Genomic DNA, 24709 nt, shown 5'->3' with positions numbered 1-24709 from the left:
ATAGAAAATGTTTTAGATCTTTGAGTTCAGCTCATGAAAAATGGGAGCAAAAACAAAAGTGGTGCATTTATATTTTTGTTCAGTATATATATATAAACCATTTCTGGGTTTTGGGGTTCTCAGGGTATTTTTTTTTTTTTGATTTGGTGTTCATAAACCCTTTTATATGTTTTCTACTGTACATATTCTAAAATGTCATTTTGTGTAGCACAGGACATATATACATTTCAACCATTTGAAGTTGGATGTCCCTCCATGAAGCCAAATAAAAAAACCTAACTTCCTCCCCATGGCATAAAAGATATTTAAAGTGCCTCCCCTGTTTTGCACCACCTCCTTCCCTCCCATGAATAACGAACAGTCCCTAAATGAAAGAAGTAATCTTAAAAAAAAAAGACGCAAAATAAAATGAAGATTTGGTGTTCATAAACCCTTTTATATGTTTTCTACTGTACATATTCTAAAATGTCATTTTGTGTAGCACAGGACTTTAGTTAGGTAACATTTCAAACATTTATCGGGCGCTTGACACAGATTAATATGATGATGTGATGGTGCCAGTCTGTCTCCCATCTGCTTCTCTGGCATCGACTCACCGGCCTGTTGCTGGACAGGCTGCCTGACAGGCTGCTGCACTCGCCCGCCGAGCAGAGCAGCACCACCTTTCATCCTCCAGAGGAGCTGCCTGAACGGCCAACGTTACATCCGCAGTTAAGCGAACAAAGCAGGGACTCAATACAGCTATGTCCGAGGAAGGTGAAGGAACGAGGCCTGCAGACGAACAGCAGGTGAATTATGAAGACTAACCGCAAATTTATCCAGTTAACCAGCGCAGCTAACACGTCGAAATTGATACATTAGCAAGCGGATAGCATCAAGCTAGTTAGCCATTAGCTACTCTTGGCTAATGTCATTAACGATGCTACCGCCAAGTAATTAGCTAACTAGCTCCTAACGTTTATTGGTAAAGCAAAAATAAACACCAGCTGTTTTGAGGCCAACGAGTAGCTTAGGTTGCCACAATCATTTGTCAATACATTGAAAGCTTAGCTGAAATTGGCTAATGCTGCAAGCATGCTAAATGATATGGCAAGATTAATGCTAAGCTTAGTGCAAACACCAGATGGAGGTTGGTTAATGCTGGAGCTAAACATGCTAAATTAAATGGCAAGAGTGATGCCAAGTCAGTACAAACACCAGGTGGAGGTTGGTTAATGCGGGAGCTGCACATGATAACATTAAATGCCAACATGAATGCTAAATTAGTGTAAACACCATTTGGTTATAGCTGGAGCTAAACGTGCTAAATTAAATGGCAAGATTAATGCTAAGTCAGTGCAGCAGCTGGAGATTTCCCATCATGGCGGCCCCTGCATGTTGTGGAATATAAATAGAAGCCATACCAGATGTAATTTATGATGCTGTCAGAATGTATTTTGTAGTTTCATTGATCACTAATTACATATGCGTTTTTAATGAAATTCCACACGTTTTCTCCCATCTACTTAGCTGAGTGCACTATTTGCCACCCTTACACTGTGCAATGTGCTCTTTCTGTAGGAAATGGAGGAGAAAGTCATCAGTCCAGAAAAAGCAGAGGAGGCCAAACTGAAGGCCAGGTATCCTAACCTGGCAACCAAGCCTGGAGGCTCAGACTTTCTGAGAAAAAGACTACAGAAGGGGGTGCGTGTGATACCTAAACATGACTATTTAATTAATTAATACCAGTCTTCCAATATTCATACTTTATATTTTCTTGTCTGTCCAGCCAAAGTATTTTGACTCTGGTGACTACAACATGGCCAAGGCGAAAATGAAGAATAAACAGTTGCCATTGGCCCCAACAGAGAAGTCCGAGATCACAGGGGGGCACATCCCAACACCTCAGGACCTGCCTCAAAGAAAGACATCAATTGTGACCAGCAAACTGGCTGGTTAATACTTTTATGTTTACTGTTTTGTTACCATTCCAACCCCCTCTTCACATCTACCTGCTGTTTACGTTTATTTCTCACTTTTATATGTATTATCTAAGAACACGTTATGTAACAAGTCTAATTCATGAGAAAAATTGGCCGCTGTCAATTGTCAGTGAGTTATATCCAACTAGAAGTTGTAGGTGAAAATATTTCTCAAGATCTTAAAAAGACCGAATAGTGAGCGAGTATAAAAATTATTATGAATATGAATGGAAGTCAATGCTATCTTATTCTCACATACCGTTTTTTCAATTTTAAAGATACATGCTTCCATATGATTTGCCTGTTTAACAGCAGCTGAAGAGCCTGTGCAGAGGAATCTTGTTCTGCCATGTTACTAATAATTACAGAGGCACCAATACTTATGAGTTATGACCACAGACAGTTTGCATTGGTGCATGTGTGAAATAGAATTGTGATTTACATATATGCCTTTCAGTTTGAAACGGTTTTTAGTATGCAATTGCTCACATGGAGGCATGTCTGTTTAAATAGTAAAAAGTGACGTAATCCTGCTTTTTTGTTTTCTAATCCTCGATTGATTGTGTCCCTTCCTCTTTCTATAAAGCTGTTTGATTTTGTGCTTTCAAAGAATTGAAAATTTGATCACACACGCTTTGTAGCCAGTTGTATTTTAATTCATTTAGAGACATTGGTTTGCAAGGACTTGCTGCTGGTTTCCATTTCATCCTGACCTCTAAAATGGCCTTAAAAGTAATGAACCGTTGTTCCTCTTGAGCAATATTTGCTCCCTCAGTGAGAATCTTCGTTATGAATTTTGCCTGAAATGTCTGTTACTGTCTGACTGGAATCACTTACGATTTTATGGAAAGAAACTCCCATGACATGTCTGGAGTGTGCATGTGCATTTACTGTGCAGTCACACTGTGCCATTTGTTTTGTAAATAAAATAGTTTTGCATAATATCTTAGAAGTGCTCTCGTTCAATTAAATTTGTTCTTGCACTTATTTTTACACAAGTGTTTCTAAAACTGCTGGCGCCAAAAAGAGGTCAGTTTACATTGTACTCAAGTAGAAGCCTAAAAGGACTGGTGTGTATTTATAAAAAGTATTTAAAAAATAAATAAAAAAAATCAAAATCCAGCATATTTTAAGAATCCTATCACTGTTTATTTGATATTGGCAAAGTAACTGAATTAAATCACGAAAATATAGAGGCAAGCACAGTAAAGTATACATACGTAGCATGTATCTATTTTACAATGTTATGTTAACTGCTTTGACCAATAACTTCTGTTGTACTGTGGAAGTAAACTGCAACATTCTCAAGGGCCAGACATACAGTCATCAGTGCTTGAGCAGGGATAGTATATAAAATTAAAAAGATGGATCAAAAAGACAATGGCAAACATTTTTGTATTTAGTATAGTCAGACCATGATTATCTTTTAAAGATAAAAGAAATTAGACATTGAAATGACAAACTGAGACTGAAAAAGTGAAGTTTTAAAAAGAGAAATCTAAACCCCCTCATTTGAAATTAATTCAAAATCTATTAAAAATTCATTTAAGTTCGTGGACTAAGGTTTTTTGCCTTTATCCTCATTGTTCAAAACTTCATGATGAAACTATAGACAATGATTCCCCAGATACAAGCCTGGTTATCTAGAAGTTTCAAATCGCAGTATATTTAAGATAGCAATACTGACGTGGAGTCGTAGTCATATTTTTTTTTCTTAAGTGATCTACAATAAGGATGAGCAAAAATATTTTAGTTACAGTACTTAAATATTCCATTTCACACAGTAAATATTGTACATTTTGGGGGAAACACATTCCCTTAAAGTGCCCCCCACCAAATTTATTGATGAAAAATATACATAAATGAAAAATGTTATGCTAGGACAGGCAACCATGCATCACTGTTCAAAACAATTATTGGCAAATGTAATCAGAATCATAAATAAGGTTCAAGTGTTCTGGTGTACTGCAGTTCTGCTGATTCATTTTTTGTATTTTCATATAGTATATTGTATAGCTGTACTTGTTGGTGAGAAATAATATATTAGGAATTAGTTTTAAAATTTGTATTTATTATTTTTTTCTGATCCCCTGGCCCCATCAGCAGAGTTTACCTCCCCTAAATTTGACTCCATGGCTCGGGCACTGTTGCATTTTAATATTAATTTGGGGTAAAATGATCCTCCATACATTATGAGGAAGAGTGAAGTTAGACCTGATTGGCAATGTGGTGTGATTTTCCATCCGTTTGTATCAATAATGCAGATGTTGTATGGCAGTAATGATGGCACCACCTCAGCCTTCTCCTTAGGTGTGTTTAGTTGTCGCGAGCGTGTTTGGCCGCTGGGAGGCACGCAAGATGCACGAGAGCAAAACGTGTCAGGGCACGCGCAGCTGACTGACAACTGTTGAGGCAGTAGCTCAACTCTCCTCCCAGCTGAGAACACCGACCCGGGAGAGGAGCTCGGAAAAGTTGGCGGTTCCTACGCGTAGAGTAAATAAAATGCTTTATCCTCTCTGAGAAAGTTTCTGAGGGCTCACCGAGCGACTTTTGAGACATGGCAGCCTCTGAACTTTACACCAAGGTACGTATACCGGGTTCAGGTAAACTGTGACGGTTCTATAGCTCATTCAACCTAATTCTTAAGCTCAAGTTATGCTAGTTAATGTATCGTCAAATAAAACTGTTAATAATGGTACTCTGCGTGTGCCAGTCACTCGGAGGTTGTTACAGACAAGTTTGGGGGTTTATTAAATCATATCACATTGCTTTTTTAATCTAAATGCCACGTAAAACGCCCCGTATCCATCCACATTTTACGCATGACTGCTATCTGCTGACTTCATGTTAGCTATCCTGCCATTTTCCCAAGGTACATGTCACTGCTGTAAAGACTGTGTTACTGTGAGTGCAGTGGTTGAACGGCTCTGACCCGGTGTCCCCTTTTGTCCATCAGTATGCCCGTGTATGGCTGCCAGATGCAGAAGAAGTGTGGAAGTCAGCAGAGCTTATCAAAGACTACACTCCTGGCGACCTGAAGCTGACTCTGCAGCTGGATGATGGCACGGTGAGACAGGCAAATGCCACACAGACACACAGGTAGTCACACACACAGGGAGATAGATTCACTGAGGTGGAAATGGGTGTGTGATGTTTTGTCAGAGAGCCATGCACATATTTCTCTGCAAGAACACTGGCAATGGAGCCTCATAAATCCCTGTGTACTGTGGGATTATTCGAGGCAGCTGTATGCACATAGATTCTCAGACAAGACAAACACCTTGTGCCTCTGTAAGCAACTCTGCAAAAAGGTTAAAAACAAGAAGCCAGTGTAATGTACTGGATGTCAAATAGGTGGACTGATGGTTGAAAATGAATAAATGATACATTTTCACTCAGTGCTGTTGGTACCTGCAGCTGTTATGTCGAGTTTGGGCATGCACTTCAGGTATGGAAATAAGGCCAAAGTATTATCATGAGTGAACATGAACAAGCCAAGCACAGTGGTTGCTAGTTAGCTTTAACATGAATACTAAGATTTTATTGCTTAACCATCAGTTTTTATTTGTTTGTTGTATTTCCTCCACTGGTTGTTTTAAGAGTTTTTGCGTGTTTTCTAAGATGAAAGCAACTTACTATCTTGGATCTCATGCTGTGGATACCTAGTGCTAACTTCCTGTGTCTTTCTAGGAAGTGGAACATAAAATAAACCCCCGAACCAAAGAACTGCCACCGCTAAGGAACCCCAACATCCTGGTGGGGGAAAATGACCTCACATCTCTCAGCTATCTTCACGAGCCTGCAGTGCTACACAACCTTAAAGTGCGCTTTATCGACTCCAAGTTGATTTACACGTACTGTGGTAATGAGCTTCACCTCCTTTGACTTGCACTATCTCTCTCACTGTAGACTTTGGAGTCCTGCTCACTGTATGTTCTGATACCATCTACAGTACATCATGCTGATTATTGTGGTGCAGGCTTCTCTTAAAGGAATACACACTTAAATGTTTTACATAAGTTTGAGATAAATAACGCATATTAAACAGCTACATTCAGGGCTAAATGTTAATTGATTTGTATCCATGTCAGATAACATAAGTTTATGCTGTTTAAATAGAGGTGAACTGAGATGTTTGTCCTTATGGAATTTAGGAATCGTCCTGGTTGCCATCAACCCTTATGAGAGTCTACCCATCTATGAACCTGACATCATCAATGCCTACAGTGGACAGAACATGGGGGACATGGACCCCCATATATTTGCAGTGGCAGAGGAAGCATACAAACAGATGGCCAGGTGTTGTAACCTCCAGATACATTTTATCTTACATTTCAAAGCAAATCAAATGTTTCTTTTTATGCTGATACTCAAAATTTGTTCCAGGTGATATTTGATCTGCATGTCATCTAGGGCTGGGTATAGGTATGCAATGCCTTTAAAAAAATCAATGCCATAAAAAATTATTTGGATGAGCATTTTACTGATTGCTTCCATTGACATGATGGGTTTCGACTTAAATTGAAATTAAGGTATAAAATGAGGTACTAAATTGGTATTGGTACAGGTATCAACATTTTTTAAAGATACCCAGCCTTAATGTCACCACATCTTTTCACAGAGATGAAAGAAACCAGTCCATCATCGTGAGTGGTGAGTCAGGAGCTGGCAAAACTGTCTCTGCCAAGTACGCTATGCGTTACTTTGCCACAGTCAGCTGCTCCTCTGGTGGGGCCAATGTCGAGGAGAGAGTCCTTGCCTCAAACCCCATCATGGAGGTGACATTTAACATTTAACACTACAGGAGACCAACGAAAAATTCTAACATAAATAATACTGAGAGACTTGTCTGTGTTTCTTCTAGGCTCTTGGGAATGCCAAGACAACAAGGAATGACAACAGCAGTCGCTTTGGGAAGTACATTGAGATTGAGTTTGACAAGAAGCATTGTATTATTGGGGCTAACATGAGAACATACTTACTGGAAAAGTCTAGAGTTGTGTTTCAGGTAAATTTCATTGCTACGGTTTGAACTCGCATGTCAGTATGTGACCACTATTAGTGACTGAATGTAGCCCGCCATATCTTTCCATCTTGCTTCTCCTCGCAGTTAATTGATTGAAAACACTTTCATGTGCATCTAACATGTAACAAGTATATCTAGGCAACATAAGAACAAACGACCCTCACTTCAGCCTGGCCTTTGACACAGAAAGATGGCAACTGTGAACTATTTTCAAGGGACATTTTTTATACTAGTTAAAGCCTACATTTAGCAATGTGCTCACAGTTCATGCATACATCTAAAGAGTGAGCAGTTTCACTGAATGTGTTTGTAGTGCTTGTGTAATTTACTTAGTTCAGACTTTACATCTCTTTGCACTTCTTTTAGGCCCCTGAAGAAAGGAACTATCATATATTCTACCAGCTGTGTGCCTCTTCACATTTACCAGAGTTCAAAGCCTTCAAGTTAGGTATGAAAGTCACGAAAATATTGTCATTTTAGCAGGATAGCAGAAACAAATGCATCCATGTTATTTAGTTCACTATTTTATATGACTGATCAATGTTTGAAGGTTGCGCAGATGACTTCCACTGTACTAACCAGGGTCAGAGCCCAGTGATAGATGGAGTGGATGATGCCAAAGAGATGTGCAACACCAGGAGGGCTTTCTCGCTGTTAGGTGAGTGTTGATTTTATTTCAGTAAGGTTTGCATTAACATCATGTTTAGTGTCCTTTGTTTGTTTCTAGATTACACGATTGACCATTATTTATGGGTTTATTGTTCTGTTTTCATTCTAGGCATCAGTGAAAGTGATCAAATGGCAATTTACCAAACTCTGGCAGCTATTCTCCATCTTAGCAATGTGGAGGTGAAAGAGCAGTCAGCAGACAAAAGCAGCATCTCGGTAAACACTGATTTCCCTTGAACACAGCGACAGAAATTTTTGTCTAGAATATTTGGTTCATTTTATATCCAGATTTTGTCACAGCTACTGTGATCAACAGCTTGCATATTAAAAAGTGTGGCTCAGAATCAGTCCTATACAAATGCTGTTTAAATAAGTAGTCCATTCACAGTGTTCATTTGGGGTATTTTTATACATGGCAGCATATGGAAAAACATTTAAAACTTCAATTATTCTATTTTTTTTTTCTACTCAACTCCAATGATACTTTACCCTGTGGAAACCCGTCTGCTTCCTGCTGGCTATTTAAAGCGGGCGCTGCACATTGAAATCATGATGGGAAAAAGAAAGTAATCTTCCCAGTGCAAAACATTGTCTCTTTAGAGCATTTGACAAACTGCAAAAAATGAGGCAACAACATGTATTCTATTCAAACAACCAAAAACAGTCATGGCTGCTGTAATTGTGATGCTGTTTGAATATGCCTGGTTTTGCGGTGTCCCATTTATACCCAACATCACTTTATTGGCTATTATAAGTAATTAAATATAAAGCAAAAATGTCAGTGAGATGGTAATATGCATGAGGAGTACAGAAAAAGGAAAAACAATTTGATTAAAATAAATATCCTCTCATAGTGATTACTTTGACCTGGACAGATGTGATCGCTATAAGAGGGTTCCACTGTATTGATATCTATATGTAGGTCTGTACCCGTCTAACATAATTATTGTTAATATATTTCCAGCCTGACAATGCCCACCTGATGGTGTTCTGTGAGTTGATTGGGGTGTCCTGTGAAGAAATGGCCCACTGGTTATGTCACAGGAAACTCCAGACGACCACAGAAACCTTTGTCAAGCCTGTCTCCAAAGTGAATGCGATCAATGGCCGAGATGCTCTCGCCAAACACGTCTATGCCAGACTCTTCACATGGATTGTGGGCAGTATTAACAGGGCCTTAAAGTCTGCAGCAAAACAACACTCCTTCATCGGTGTGCTCGACATTTATGGGTATGTCTTCATCTGTGGGTTTTTTTTGTTCTTTAATTTTATAGATGTTTCTTTGTTTCATGTTTTAATTCAAGCATGTGTTTGTTCTCAGGTTTGAAACATTTGATATCAACAGCTTTGAACAGTTTTGCATCAATTATGCCAACGAGAAGCTTCAGCAACAGTTCAACCTGGTATGTGTCTTTTATTGCACCACACGGTCATTTTGTAGTCAAAACATAAATAATTTTCGGCTATCGTTTCCTTCAGCATGTCTTCAAACTGGAGCAAGAAGAGTACATGAAAGAGGAGATCCCTTGGACTTTGATTGACTTCGACGACAACCAGCCGTGTATTGATCTCATTGAGGCCAAGCTGGGTGTTCTGGACCTTCTGGATGAGGAGTGCAAGGTAAAATGCCTTTTTTATTTTTTTTCTGTTCCAGCTTCTTTCCACTGGAGGATCGCCAGCATTCTGCGTTTGGAGGTTATGAGTAAGGCCATGACTAAGTGATGTGTCAGCACTTCCTGTTTCCATAGATGCCCAAAGGCTCCGACGACACATGGGCCCAGAAACTGTACAACACCCTCCTGAAGCAGAATGCTCACTTTGATAAACCCAGGTTATCAAACAGAGCTTTCATCATCCTCCACTTTGCTGACAAGGTAAAACACAGCCGTATGTGTCATGCTTCGTCTCAGTGGTCAGCAGATGGATGACACATGTTTTCTAAGGAAAAGCACCACAAGAGTCGAGTGTGAAATTGCATGTGCGTGGTCCGCAAAGTGAGAGTTATACGGCTTCACCACAAATATTTAACAATTCTCTTTACTGCTCTCAGTAGAGAGCAGTAAAGAGCAGTACTAATTCAGTCTACCACAGACTCTGAATGATGAACGTGACCTTAATTTTTTTAGTGAAAGAACACGATGTGACCTGGTCCTTTGTGCGTAGGTGGAGTACCAGTGTGAAGGTTTCCTGGAGAAAAACAAGGACACAGTCAACGAGGAGCAGATAAACGTGCTTAAAAAGAGCCAGGTGAAATGCTGTATAGTTTGTTATATTTTTAGTCTTTCTCAGTTAGTGACATTGTGGAAATGTCAACACCTCTAAAGCTAGAAGCAAATCATTTAAAGTATACTTTGTGTTGCAAGTCCCCGGGCACACACCCTGGAATTGTTCAACCACAACTATTGGAGGAAGTACATCCACTTTTGAATTTCAGATTGAAAACACTGCCATCTGCTGTTCAGTGGTAATGTTGCATTTTGTTGCTTCTGTCACTGAAAAATGATCTGTTCAGGTCGACTGGCTGGTGAAGCTGTTTGAAGATGATGAGAAGGCGACAAGTTCTACGAACAAGCGCACTAGTGTCACTGGAAGATCAAGTCAGACTAAGAGGGATACCAAGAAGACTGTCGGACTGCAGGTAAGAGCATGAAAAGAAGATTACATTATATTTCAGGGTGTGAGGGAATGCAAAATTAAAAATTATTTTGTGGAGAAGTTGTGTGAAATTACATTTAATTCTATGGTTTCCTCAGCTTGATAGATTTAGTTGCTTGAAAAGTAGGACTTGTCAATAAAATTTTGCCACCCTTCATAGTCTACACCAGAAATACAAGTTGGTCAAAATTATCATAATTTTTATGCAATTGCAATATATTTTTAACAAATCTTGTTTTTAATATATGTATTTTTATTTAGTGAGTTGTTTTCATGTTTTGTAATGCATGGTGCCACACATTCAACTGCATGTAAAAGATGATTTGGTCATTGAATATGATAATATCTTATACACAATATTTTTTGGTTATCGTTTGACCATACAGATTAAATTTTGCTCAGTTTTGGCTGTTTTCTTACTTTTAAATGAGTCGATTAGTCTAGGTTTAAACTTATTTGTAAATGTAAGGGAAATTAGTAGGAACATTCTTTCTTTAAGAAAACAAATACCAAAAATGTATGATTGGATAATTTCTAATTGATTGTCATTCAAAATCTAATATTGGACATTTAGACTGAAGGTCGAGCACATTTTTGAAATTCATGTATTTCCATATTTACTTATCAAGGATTTATGGTCTTTTTGCTTAGTTTCGACAGTCTCTACATTTACTGATGGACACGCTGAATGCTACAACTCCTCACTACGTCCGCTGCATCAAGCCAAATGACCATAAAGCTCCATTCACGTGAGGATGATTTCACTCTTGTTTGATGCGATTACCTGCAACAAGCAAAGATGAAAGAGTAGTACACTGATTTTTGTAACAGGTGTTTTTATGTTCTTCATCTTTTACGTTCTTCAGCATGGATCCTGTGAGGGCAGTGCAACAGCTTCGAGCATGTGGCATCCTCGAAACAATCCGAATCTCAGCAGCAGGCTTCCCATCTAGGTAGCATATCAGCAGCAGCATCTGGTAGAAATCACAGGGCCACTGGAGTTTATGTGTTTATAATACATAGAGCTGTAAAAATAATCTATCCAACTTGTCCTGTGTACATGAATATTTCAGATGGACCTATCAGGAATTCTTCAGTCGTTATCGGGTCCTCATGAAGCAAAAGGATGTGCTCTCTGACAGAAAACAAACCTGCAAAAATCTCCTGGAAAAACTGATAAAGGTATGTCTGAATTGTATAAAAGCATTGCCAATATATCAGTAACATAATGAATGCAATTTTTACACACTCACTTACATATTTATGTATTACATTTGCCACTGTATATTCTGTTTGGTTCCCAGGATCAGAATCAGTTTCAATTTGGCAAAAACAAGATCTTCTTCAGGGCCGGTCAGGTGGCTTACTTGGAGAAGCTGCGTTCAGACATGCTACGCAAGGCTTGTGTCCGCATCCAGAAGACTATCCGCTGCTGGCTAGCCCGCAAAAAGTACCTGAGGATGAAGGAATCTGCTATTACCATACAGAGATATGTACGAGGTCACCAGGCACGCTGGTGAGTGGAGACATTTAACAACAGCCAAATTAGAGGTGTATAGGTATTACAACTGGTAGCTGATATAGCACATTTCGAACATGCTTTTTGTTTTCCTCTGTCAGTTATGTTAAGTTCCTGCGAAGAACCAGAGCAGCTGTTGTCATTCAGAAGAATGTGCGCATGTGGGAGATGAGGAGACGCTACCAGCAGCAGCGCTCTGCAGCCATCATTATTCAGTGCTGCTTCAGGGCCCGCATGGCTAGAAATCAGTACTATCAGGTAATGCAATTTGATCATTTATAATTCGACATTTGTGAAGTCTCCTTTACTTGAAAGTTTTTGCAGTCAAAATTACATTTTACGAACGTAATTCCAGGAGGCGGTTCAACAGCAGACTTGACTTTTAGCTTGCTCATGGAATTCTGTTTGGTTTATTTGGATCTTGAAAGGGTTTTAAAGGAATTTTCTCAACCCATAGAACTTGATGGTTCAATATTACCATAACCAAACTGGATCTAATAGGTGCTACCAAGAAACAGGAATTAGTGCCTCTCGAGTATAACATGGAAATCTCTCAGCACAAAGGAAGCCCAGATGTAGCAGGTTCCGTTAGTAACATTGTTGAGGAAGTGAGCCTGATAGTAGCAGTGCACAGAGAACACCTGATTATTTTGCACTTCCTAAACTTTGATCGAAGGATTCTTAATCATTGAGTCACATGAATAGAGGTAGACAGTATTCATACTGAACTGTGTGACTTTGTTTGCACTTTTAAATTGAATGGCATTTTGTATGTATGAAAACAGTTTGATTAGGCTTGCATCAGCTTCCTGTAATATTATTCACATATACTGCAACAAAAAACTAACGTGGAGTCACATTTTAAATGTTTTTATGAAATACTGTTAAATGGCTTGGCAACAAGTATGCTGCAAAGTGCACCAGTGGTCCTTGAAGCACTGCCTGCCTCCTTTTGACCCCCATGTTAACCAGTTGGGCTGTTCACACGATGCGAATACATGAGCACTTTTTATGTATAAATAATGGTATCATCAAGTTTAAGAGATGATATAAAATGTTGCCCACATGGCCTTGGGATTTTTCTTACCTCACTTCTTGCCCTCACTTTTTGCAAGTCTTGTCACTATCACTCCACTTAAAACTTGATTTTAACAAAATTATTTGTCTTTTTTTCACAGTTGATGTTTGCGCAAAAAGCTGTCGTCATCCAAAAATGGGCAAGAGGCTGGCTGGCTAGACAACATTACAGACACACCATGGCAGCCGTTGTCTTACTGCAGAGCTGTGTACGTCGTATGAGAGCCAAGAAGGAATTAAAGAAGTTGAAAGTGGAGGCGCGCTCTGTGGAGCACTTCAAGAAGCTCAACGTTGGCATGGAGAACAAGATTATGCAGTTGCAGCACAAGATAAATGAGCAGGTGAGTATTGTGTGAGTGTGACTATTTAGTTTTGTCTCTGTTAGGTAGTTGTTTATCCCGGAATACGAACAAACAACTGTTCCTGGAGAAATATTAGGTCATTGGGAGTTGTCACATCACATGCACGGCATGTGTGTTTCCCCCCCTGCAGCATAAAGAAAACAGAGAGCTCAGTGAGAGGCTGAATGCTGTGGAAAAGACCAAGATTACCGAGAAAGAGAAACAGAACAGAGAGATCGAAAACCTACGTAAATCAGAGCACGAGGCCAGAGCCAAGGTTGCAACGCTTCCCTCGCTGCTGGAGCAGCTCTCCTTCCTTCAGCATGAACTGGAAAACACCCGAAGAGAGAAAGAAGACCTGGAAGAGCAAACGAGAGTCTACAAGGAGCAGACACAACAGGTAGACCTACTTCATCTAGATTTATCCAACTTAATTGTTAGGCAACTTCATGAGAGTTTTCTACATAGCACTCTTTCTTAAATTATCTGGAATGGTAATAGGTGTGGTTAATGACATAGTATTGGTGGAGATACTTAAGTACCTGTAATAATATTTAGTTGAAATCACGGTCACTGTGTCCTTGCATTGGTCTCATGAACACCTTGATGCGATTTCTTCAAATTTGGCACTAAGATTTACCTGGACTCAAGGATGAATTGATTACATTCTGGTGGTCATTGGTCAAAGGTCAAGGTCACTGTGACCTTGCATCTGTCCTAATCTTGTAAATGTGTTATGAACACCTTGAAGAAAATTCTTCAGATTTGGCAAAAAAACATCTCAATAGGCTCAAGAATGAACTGACTAGATGTTGGAGATCAAAGGTCAAGGTCATGCTGACCTTGTATTTGTTTGTTCGTTGTGAACGCGAAATCTCATGAACACATGTTAAAATGTTTAATAGGATATAATGATTAAGTTCTGACATATTATATCCAAGAGGTTAAAGGTCAACTTTGATATTATAATGTCCTGCTGAAACACTTTTCTGGCCATTACTTAGTGTCATAACTTAGAAACAGAAGGAGAGATATTTGGACAGATACTGAATTGGTGACACAAATCTTGGATGTCCACCTTATTACTGTGTTGATTGTATAGATCCTCTGTGCTTTAGAGGGAACAGTGTGTTAAGCATCCATGTTTTCACAGACATAGATGGAAACTGTAAGAGGTGCGCAGAGGCATACAACCATGTAGTGGTATTTCTAGTTCTATATTTGGGGCAGGCATTGGCTTCTAAGGCTCAAGTATGATCTCATCATTTCTTTTGCTTTAAACTACCAGCCCCTTTTAAGTTTGTTTGTCCAAAATGTTCTGGAAGGAAAGGAAAAGGGAAAGAATGAAATGCAAATTATGGACTTTCTGCCCTTTGGGCAAATTATTTATTTATTTAGTTTCTTTTTTGTCAGTTTCTAGAATCCCAGAAACCATGATGAATAGGAAAAAACTACAACTACATTTTTTTGCCTCCTTTCCTAATCAGGTTGTAGATGACCTGAATATGAAGAACAACTTGTTGAACAGTGAGAAAGAAGAACTCAACAAAATAATCCTGGAACAAGCTGATCATTTAACAGGTACTGAACAATTTAGCTTTAAACCTCCACAGTCTTTAAACATCGGCTGCATTTAGAATGAATAAATAAAAGAGAACTCTTCTGTTTTCAGATATTAAAAGCAATGATGAGCATACAAAACAGCTGGAGAAGGACTTAACTGTGGAGCGATCTCGCTACCAAAGTCTGCTGAGTGAACACCTGCATCTGGAGGAGCAGCACAAAGACCTAAAGGAAGAGATGAACGTCAGCATGGTGAGTAACACTTCAATTTTCACATTTGGCGTCACAGCGTTGACATTGTAACAGTAGTTGTCATGTGATACATGTTGATCTCTGGCTTTTAACATCATGGGAATTTCAAGATTGAGTCACAAATTTCAAACAACTACATTAGATAATATAGAAAGGCCATCTGTATTGGCAGATATTGGCTGTAAAATGAAATATCAGAATATGCCAACATGCTGATTTCTGCCAAAATCATAATCAAGTATTTTTTTTTAATTGTCAATGTGAACAAAATGTACAAAACATCAACCCTAAGTTGAGGTATTTTTCTTATTTTGAATGAATATTACATACATTGAAAAGCATTGTCTTTCATGTCCCTGTCTGCTGGTGGACCATCACTGATAAGAGTATGCACAATATGATTCCACTACAGAAGACACTTGATGATTACTGAAATTAGATGGGGAAAAAAGTAGAGATATTGATATTGGTTATTGGCCAAATAAGTAATTATTTATTGGCATATTGGGTAATTGCAAAAAAAACCCAAAATCCTTAATAAGTTCAGTAGTTCATATAAACCTTTTCACATGGTGACAATAGCTTACAGAGATATAGAGGCCAGTTACCTGAACCAACATGTAACAACAGGGTACAAATTAGATGTGACATTAGAAAAATGTTTATCATAATGGAGCACGTTTAGGTCTGGGTTCCTTATTCCCTTTGTAATGTGTGGTTTTCTAACATAACCAGAGTTCAAGCAAATCTGGTCACAAGAGGACCGACTCCAACTACAGCAGCATCTCATCTGAGTTTAGTCAGAGCTTAGGCTCCACTGAGGGAGAAGACGGCTCCATACAAACAGAGGTAATGTCAAAAACTGCACTACATTTAAATGTTAGGGTTGGGTACCATTCACATTTCAAATAGTAATGTACCTGTAATTTGTTTACCAGTACCAAACCATAACTTATGTTAGGTCTTTACTCTCTCTTTAATAAAAAAAATGTAATTTCAGCTTTTAAAAATAAGTCAGAACTTCTCAGTTTCATGTTTGTCATTTATTTAGAACATTTTATACACCACAGAAAATAAAATTCCTCCCTACCTTCCTGTTCCTTCTCCAACTCATCTCTCTAACCTCCTGCCTGTCACCTGTCTGTTACCCAGGTATAGCATGAGAACACTGTTGTGTTTCAACACAAAATTAAAATACTTTAATTAAACAGTTATGCTTAATTAACATACTTTAACAAAAGGAAGTTTGTATTAACTGAGTATGTTGATTTTGTAGCAGAAATAAAATTGATGTTGGGCCCATAATAAATATAGTGTTGAGTGTTGTCTGTGTTGAGTTTTGAAAAATGTAACCAAACTTTCAGCTTGCTATCGACTTGAGTTGAACAAGCTGCAGGGGTGACCTTTTCTCCCTCTATCTTTCTCTTACTGTACTTACTGAGATTGGCTATCAGGCACCAAAATTTGAAAGTAATGAATTTAACATGAACCGGTGCTCTGTAGTACCAACATAATTTGGTAATTTAAAAGTACAAAGTTTGGTACGCAATCCCACTCATGGTGCACTATCAGACGTGCCTGAAATTGGAACATATATTAGCCCAAAATGTGTCTTTTGTGTTGAAAATGCTGACCACCATTATGCTTGAAGATGACTGTAAAACATTTGCGTTTTCTATAATAAAAAAGGATAGCAGCTGTGTGGTGTGAACACAGTCAGTTACAAGGAATTCTAGTTTTCACGGTGGAAATATTTATGTCATATACAAATGGTAGCTTTGCTGACCATGCTGGTGATAAATAATCACTCTGAACAGTTGGATTAAAAGGTTTATGGTAACAAAACATTGGACACTCATTCCTTGGAACAGCCGTGGGGAAGATATTTCTTCTGCTCTTGTCTGTGTTGTAATCCTATTAGTGCAGCATTCTAGTTAGTTTGTAAAGAAATTCATCAAAAGATGCCTGCTGTGTTTTGTTAGGATGAAACCCAGGCGACGGTGGACCTGCCGGTCCTTCTGAAGCTCCAGAGACGAGTGAAGGACCTAGAGCAGGACAAACAGGCACTGTGGCTGCAGCTGGAAAAGAAAGAAGAAGCCCAACAAGAAAAGGCAAAAGTATGAACTGAAACACCAATCTTGTTTCTTTATGAAGAAATTAAACATTACAGAGGAGTTTTGTATCAATAAGCTGTTAGTTATGTTTTGGTTGATATTTGTGGTTGAATGGTTGGTACTTATATCATGTGTATATTTTTCTATAAAGGAGGTGCAAGAGCAGAGAACAGTTGGCAGAGCAGAACTGGACTTGGAAACGCTGAAGGTATGAGTTTGTCCAGTACATGCATTAAAAAAAAAAGAAAAAATACCAGGTGCTCACAGTTTTAAAGTGGTAAACTACAGAGTCCAGTTCAACAGAACCAGGGTATCTTTTAGTTATCTGGCTTAACTAACCTTAACATTGACCGTCTGGATAACCAGTACTACGAAGACGGTTTGGGCTTTTTCTCTCCATCTACAAGCATGTTCACATGAGAGAGAAATTATTATTAACAAGTGACACAATCAGAACCATGAATGAAGAATGTCTCACAATATTACATGAAACGGTAATACTGTCCACCCTCTTGGCTGTCCTGTGTCACAGTTAAAAAAGGCATTTTCATTGAAATGTGAATGACAGCATGTAATCTCGCTGCAGAATAAGAACATTTAGAAACACTAAAAATAATTTACAAATACTGATTGTAGGTCAAGACTTAAAATATATGAAAATGAGTATTTTTTGCTATAGCCTAGTCAGATGATGAAGAAACTACTCTTAATATCTCACAAACAATAAGTAAGTGATGCCAGACTGTTTGGGCTATAGAAGTGAAGAGTAGAAATGTAGTGTAGTTACCGACTGATGAGGTCTATATGACTACAATGTTGCATTTATCATAACAGGAGCCAATTAACAGTGTTGATTATTTCTCCAGCAAAAATAATCTTTTTTTTAAATTTACAGTTCAGATCACACAGGTGTGACATGTTATTCTGAGTTGCAGTGATGATTTAGACTGTAAAATCAGCCACACTGTCGGATATCGCTGCAGGGATAAAATAAACTTTGCACAATTAAAATGCAGCTAATATCATCATCATGTTTCTCGTGTTATAAACGATCTCTCTGCAAATAGAAAGCCTGGAACAATAAAATGATTACTCTAACCCCCATAAAAATAGGATAAACACTTTTTACCTGTGACTTTGGATTTTTTTTCCCATGTCGGCACTAGATACAGATTCAGAAAACTTTGTTGTCTGTTTTGAAAGAAAATCCTCTTAACATACAGTGAAAAACAAAGTCAGACACTAAACATACAGCATGTGTTCTTAATAAAAATGAGACAGAATAATAGAATACAATCATTTAGACAGAATAAAAATCACAATGCACTACTGTGTGCAAAGTGGCATAGTGTTAATGTCGATGTATGGATCATTACTTTTTATTTGAAATGTTTGTGGCAGTTGGAATGAAGGAGTTTTTTGAAGTATTTTTCTTGGCCAAGTAGACTTTATAGTGGCGAGCTGATGGTAGTAGCTGGAAAGACTTATGCAGAGGGTGAGCCTGATCTTTTATGGTGTGATTAGCTTTCCTTTGAGCTGCTTGGGTATGAAGTACTGACAATGGTAGTAAGGGGTTGGAGACCAGAAAATCATTTGTAAATGTTTGATTTGTTCATTTTTCTCTAAATGTCTTAACACAGCGCCAAGAACTGGAGGCTGAGAACAAGAAGTTGAAACAGGATCTAAACGAGCTGCGGAAGTCTCTGACCAATGAGAGTAGTGAATTAGCGCCTCCTGCCCCTGGCTCTATGCCCTACAACATACTGCTGGAACAGCTCGACTCTTCCAATGAGGAGCTGGAGATGCGAAAAGAGGAAGTGCTGCTTCTCCGGTCGCATATGGTCCGCCAAGAGGCTCTTAAACATAAGGTGAGAAAGTAAATTACACTGTTATGTTTATTACATTCTGTGTTTTTCATTAAGTGTTTTGCACGAAATGCAATGTACATCTGACAATAATTTATCCCGCATGAACTAACCTCTAGGACTCTGCGCTTGGGGAAGGTGTGAAATTAGAGCTAAGTGAAATTCCCCAGTATCAAGATGTTGACAGGTGAGACCATGCGGCTTTCACACCAGTTTAAATCCATCAGGTGGTGCAGTTAAGTGATATTTTATCTCTGATGCTGTTCTTCAGGTCCACTGACATCCACACACTGAATGAAGATGGAGAGCTGTGGCTGGCTTATGAAGGCTTAAAAGAGACCAACAGGTAATGAAATGATATTCTGTAGTTGGTTCGTAAGAGCTTTCATATGTATTTGAGTGCCATCCCTCTATCTTCCAGACTTCTGGAGTGCCAGATGAAGGAGCAGGAGCATGTTCACAGTGAGGAGTACAGGAAGATTGCTGAGGAGGTGAAAAAGTTGAAGGCTGAAAAGGAGCAGCAGCAGAAGCTGTTGGCCCAGAGCCTCCTCCTGCCTGAAGACGCCCGCATTGATGCAAGCCTGAAGCATGAGATCACACGGCTCACCAATGAGAACCTGGTTAGTCTGCTCACTGGTCTGGATCTGTCACTCGGATCAATATTACGACTGTGTAATTATTAATTTCACAATGCAGAGCTCCTTCATGATACACCATTAGGGCTCATTTATGCTCAACGCTTGTTTGACACACACACGGATGGAGCCTTCTGTCTGTGCTCTGTATTCATGTTTTCTATATTTGTGCATGTTTTCTGAAGCTTATTGATGCGGACAAAACAGCACTGTCTCTGTGAATTGTGGGAGCAGAGTACCATGACACGACAAAGATAAAACATGACAAAGACACTTTAAAATGGCAGAACGGAGGGAATCGGTAATATAGTGAAAATAATTTTCTCTCCACATGTATTTAATGGCCTAACAGACCAATCCTTGTCTACAGTTCTGCCTCTGTTTAAAGTTACATTATTACCTCCTTCACTAGCTCCATGTCTGTTATTGTCAGAAAATTTTGACTCTTTCCTCTTGTGCCATTTATTGGATTTGTCCATGCCAACATAAAGGGCACATGGAAGAATGAGGGCACTGATGTGTTCAATGTTTTAAATGAGGGCATCTGTTTTTATGCGTAAAGGGAGTATAAATGAGTTCTTAGATGTTTCTTTCTGATACTGGATCTGTGTCGTTGAAAGGGTCCTTTCATAGTTTACATTTGCAAATGAGGTTAACTGTTTCGTTATCTGAGGAGGCATAGTGATATTGAATTAGCAACCAATAGCATGTAAACAAATGTGTAGTAAAACAGAAAACAGAATAGAAGAGTAAGATAAGTGTTTTTATAATTTTAGACTTTTTGAGAGTTTCTACAGGACAAAAAGAATCCTCACCATGTTACTGTTTACAAATGTTTTGATTTCACAGTTTTAAAAATTAAAACTCTAACTGTATGAGAGTTTGGCTTGCTCCCACTCTAATCTATTGTGTTTTTATCATTTTAGGAACTCATGGAACAGCAAGAGCAACAAGACAAAGCCATGCGCAAGTTGAAAAAACAGCTTAAAATCTACATTAAAAAAGTTGAAGATTTTGAAGGTAAGCACATGGCAGTACATTCTAGATAATTTTAGCACAGCATCAAACCTGTGATGTCTTAATTTGTTGTATTGTGTTGTGTTTGTTTAGCGAGCACTCAGCAAAAGCATAAAGCGCCTTTGATGAGCACTCCAGGCCGAGCGGTGCATATTAGCCGCAAGGAGAAAGAGTACAGAGGCATGCTGGAGTACAGGGTGGGTGACGAGACCCGCCTGCTTAAGAACCTGGTCATAGGTATGTTAAACCTGCTTTTCTCAAGTAAATCCTTTTCTGAACTTTCAAATTGAGTTCAAATGTTTTTCATAGATCCATGACAAATTATTTGGTAAATGGTAAATTAACTGCATTTATAAATGCTCTTGTAGTCTTAGCAAACTCAAAGCATTTTACAGCACAAGCACCATTCACACACATTGTTGGCTGAGGCTACCGTGCAAAGTGTCACCTGCTTATCAGATAATCATTCACACCCAGCAATTTAGGGTTCAGTATCTTGCTCAAGGACACTTTGAAATGTAGCCTGCAAAGATCAGGGATAGAAACACTGCTCTAGATGACCGCTTTGAAATTTTGTGATCTTCTCAGATCTGAAGTCTCGTGGTGTCGCAGTCAGCTTCACTCCCGGGCTCCCGGCTTACATCATCTTCATGTGTGTACGGTATGCGGACAATGTGAATGATGACCAGAGACTCAGCACTCTGCTCAATTCCACCATCACCAGCATCAAGGGAGTCATTAAGGTGTAGTATGTTACTTTGATTTCTGTGAAGGAAGTGAATTATGTTTTTATTTTGAATTAATTTTTACACCTTTTCTATAGAGGAGAGGTAGTGATTTTGAAGTGGTGTCTTTCTGGCTGGCCAACACATGCCGATTGATGCACTGTCTGAAGCAGTACAGCGGAGATGAGGTAAGCTTCAGAAGGCTTTGATATCAGTTATGTTTAAAGCTGCACATGCCCCTTGATTAACCCTGAATTTCTGTGCAACCTCTTTTTACTGCAGGATTTCATAAAATACAACACTGCTAAGCAGAATGAGCACTGCCTGGCCAACTTTGAACTGTCAGAGTACCAGCAGGTTTTTGGTGATCTAGCAATCCAAATTTACCGTCAGCTGATCAAATGCATGGAGGACAACCTGCAGCCCCTGATTGGTGAGGACACATAGTCTCACCATACATAATAACTTAATAACTTTCATAATAACACACACAAAATTTTTCCTGTATTTTTCTAGTGGCAAGCATGCTGGAGCACGAGACAATCCAGGGTATTTTGGGGTCCAAACCGACAGGCCTGAGGAAGAGAAGCAGCAGTTTCCAGGAGGCGGTTACAGTGGAAGTCCTGCTGCTGCGTCTCAGCCTCCTCCACACCACCATGTGTCAGCACGGGATGGACTTAGAGCTCATTAAACAGGTGGTCAAGCAGCAGTTTTACATCATTTGTGCAGTCACACTCAACCACCTGCTGCTGCGGAAGGACATGTGCTCCTGGAGTAAAGGCCTGCAGATCAGGTAATGCACAGAGTACTCACTGGCTATTTGTGGTACTTAATTCACGGAAATTAGAGGGGCAGAAGATGGGGATTGAGGTGTGTAGGGCTTTGCCTGCACAAAGTAAGTTTTCTCAGGTAATATCTCAGGGGTATGATTGTTATACAACCTGTAGACATTCATTCATTTTCATTTCCTCAGGTACAATGTATGGCAGTTGGAGGAGTGGCTGATGGAGAGGGGGCTGGCAGACTGCGGTGCAAAGGAGACTCTGGAGCCTCTCGTACAGGCTGCACAGCTTCTGCAGATCAAGAAGAAGACTGAGGCAGACGCCCAGGCTATTTGCAACATGTGCTCTGCCCTCACCACAGCACAGGTCCATCATCAGTAATGTTCGGTGCTCTTTATCTAAACATTTAAGCTGCAAGTGATTTGATAGTTGTTGTGTTTCCCTTTGCAGATTGTAAAAGTGTTGACCTTGTATACTCCAGTGATTGAATTTGAAGAGCGCGTGTCAACCACTTTCATCACGACTATCAAAGTGAGTAGAGGTTTTGTAAGTGTTGGCAAGATCGCCTGCTCTTTTACATTCATGGGTGAATTGAAGCATGGCTTTTTGCGGCCATTAAACCTGCATGTACAAGATTGATTCTCTGATTCTCAGAGCCCCTGCAGAGGGTGCAATGATTCCCTAACTGCACTACTAAGCAAATAGTGTCACAGTACTCATGTGCTAGCAGCTGTGGGTTTGATTCTGACCCACAGCCCTTTAGTGCATTTCATCCTCTCTCTCCTCATTTCACTCTACACGCTTGCCTGAAATACAGGGGGAAAAAATTGGTAATATGCATACATTTGGTTTAAATTTGGCTTCTTTTTATCCTTTTTACAACTACATGCAGTTACAGTGAATTATTAGCATCTTCAGAGATGCAAAAATTGGCAATTTGAATTCAGCTGCAAAACTTTATGGGCATGATTGTGCTGTACTATCATTTCTTTTGAATGGGACCTTGAGACTGGGCAGATAGTGGAAGTGATATGCAATTCATGGTCCTGTCAGCAGCCGCAATTCATTCTTTGTGAATTTGTCCCTCATTCTTCTGTTTAGAAAGACTCTTTTAGAATTGCAACGGCATGAGATTTTCACAATACGGTAACCGTCTCAAAAAATATCACGCTTTCACAGTATGATTGTATGGTAATACAAAATGATAATAATAATTATTATTATTATTTGTAGTAGTGGTATTTATTATCAGTTGCAATGACCCTTTAAAGGAAGGAAAATAGATGAGTTTTCTTTTGGTTGAAAAAAAATGCTTTAGCACTACAATTGAAATTTCAAATTATTTCTTAAATATGTGTAAAAAGTCTCCCTATGTAAAATAACTTAAAGACCGCTGTCCAGTTGCAGTTTTTTCCCCCGAAAACCGTAGAAAAGCAAATGCACACGGCATGATAACCATCAGTTTTCACATCACGGAATACTGCTGCAAACCCTAGACTATTAGCATGTTTTTGCTAAATCATCTTTTTTTTCACTTTTCAGGACCTTTTGAAAGACAGAGTCGAGTCATCCACTCTGATGATGGACGCCAAGAAGATCTTTTCTGTCACCATCCCCTTCACACCCTCCTCTGTGGCTCTGGAGACCATCCAGATCCCCGCCAGCCTCAATCTGGGCTTCCTCTCCCGCATCTAGACCAGAGACCTCAGACACTAAATTTGGTTTACTAGAGTAAAAACACCCAAGACTGATTTTCACCAAAGTGTCCACCATTTATAGTGTTTTCACTACCACTTATTGTGGGACCGCAGCAGAATAAGGATACATTGTTTACATACATTTTTGTATTGTATTTTCAGCACTGCACAGCCAAAGAGTTATAACTGTATGAATGGTGCATCTAAAAAAATATTTTTAAAGGTCATCTCATGCCGCACCTAATGTGTTGTTGATACAGGTGTTGGCAGAATTGTGTGAAATCATGTTTTCATTCATGCATTCATGAGTACATTTTCTTTTAATATAATGTCTAAGCTCTTAACAAAGAGAAGAACTCTGCACACCGTCTTATTCTGCTGAAATATTTATTCGATTACAGTCACAACATTTCGGTCTGTACGACTTGCACCTCCTCTGATGCACCTGTCACACATTCAGGTGTGCAGGGATTTTCCTCAAAAGACTTTAAACATCATAACATCTGAAAGTGACAAGTGTCAGATTATTTTGAGACATAATTGTATCCTGCTAACAATGAGTTGGATTGTCTCCATGGTCAAATCTTTACAAATAACTGCTAATCATGAGCTAAGTTAATGTAATAATGTGCATCTGTTGAAAATGTCTTGAGATGAAATTCAGTTTTATTTCTGTAACTTTATATTCCTGTAACTACTAATATCATGTAGTGGTATTTATGTCAGTGCAAGGACAAGGAACATAAAATGATTCAACTGTATGTTTAATCAGTCTTGTCGTCGGTCAGATTAAAGGCTGGCATTTCAGTAA

At 39.0% G+C, this 24709-nt stretch overlaps 2 protein-coding genes across 2 annotated transcripts; both read left to right on the top strand.

The window, feature by feature from the left end:
* The first annotated feature begins 588 nt into the window (after positions 1–588).
* On the top strand, positions 589–2905 carry LOC121950250 (cAMP-regulated phosphoprotein 19-like). The gene is made up of 3 exons (XM_042496192.1): positions 589–788; positions 1561–1683; positions 1769–2905. Exons 1-3 carry the CDS (start codon positions 744–746, stop codon positions 1937–1939), a joined length of 339 nt encoding a protein of 112 aa, XP_042352126.1. The 5' UTR covers positions 589–743; the 3' UTR covers positions 1940–2905.
* Positions 2906–4391: 1486 nt separating this feature from the next.
* Positions 4392–24709, top strand: LOC121950104 (unconventional myosin-Va-like). Its single transcript, XM_042496019.1, has 40 exons — positions 4392–4545; positions 4918–5028; positions 5652–5823; positions 6116–6260; positions 6583–6739; positions 6826–6969; positions 7354–7435; positions 7538–7645; positions 7766–7872; positions 8621–8886; positions 8978–9059; positions 9136–9276; positions 9405–9530; positions 9820–9903; positions 10169–10294; positions 10963–11060; positions 11178–11264; positions 11385–11493; positions 11616–11827; positions 11932–12088; positions 13009–13248; positions 13400–13648; positions 14736–14829; positions 14921–15063; positions 15799–15912; positions 17046–17180; positions 17329–17385; positions 18818–19045; positions 19162–19229; positions 19314–19388; positions 19464–19662; positions 20604–20697; positions 20788–20931; positions 21283–21437; positions 21518–21607; positions 21702–21852; positions 21936–22212; positions 22393–22567; positions 22652–22732; positions 23744–24709. The coding sequence occupies exons 1-40, from the start codon at positions 4519–4521 to the stop codon at positions 23894–23896; spliced, it is 5463 nt and encodes a 1820-aa protein (XP_042351953.1). The 5' UTR covers positions 4392–4518; the 3' UTR covers positions 23897–24709.

Source organism: Plectropomus leopardus, chromosome 11 (genome assembly GCF_008729295.1).
Source record: "Plectropomus leopardus isolate mb chromosome 11, YSFRI_Pleo_2.0, whole genome shotgun sequence".
Classification (NCBI taxonomy): domain Eukaryota; kingdom Metazoa; phylum Chordata; class Actinopteri; order Perciformes; family Serranidae; genus Plectropomus; species Plectropomus leopardus.
This window is presented reverse-complemented; position numbering and strand designations above follow the sequence as displayed.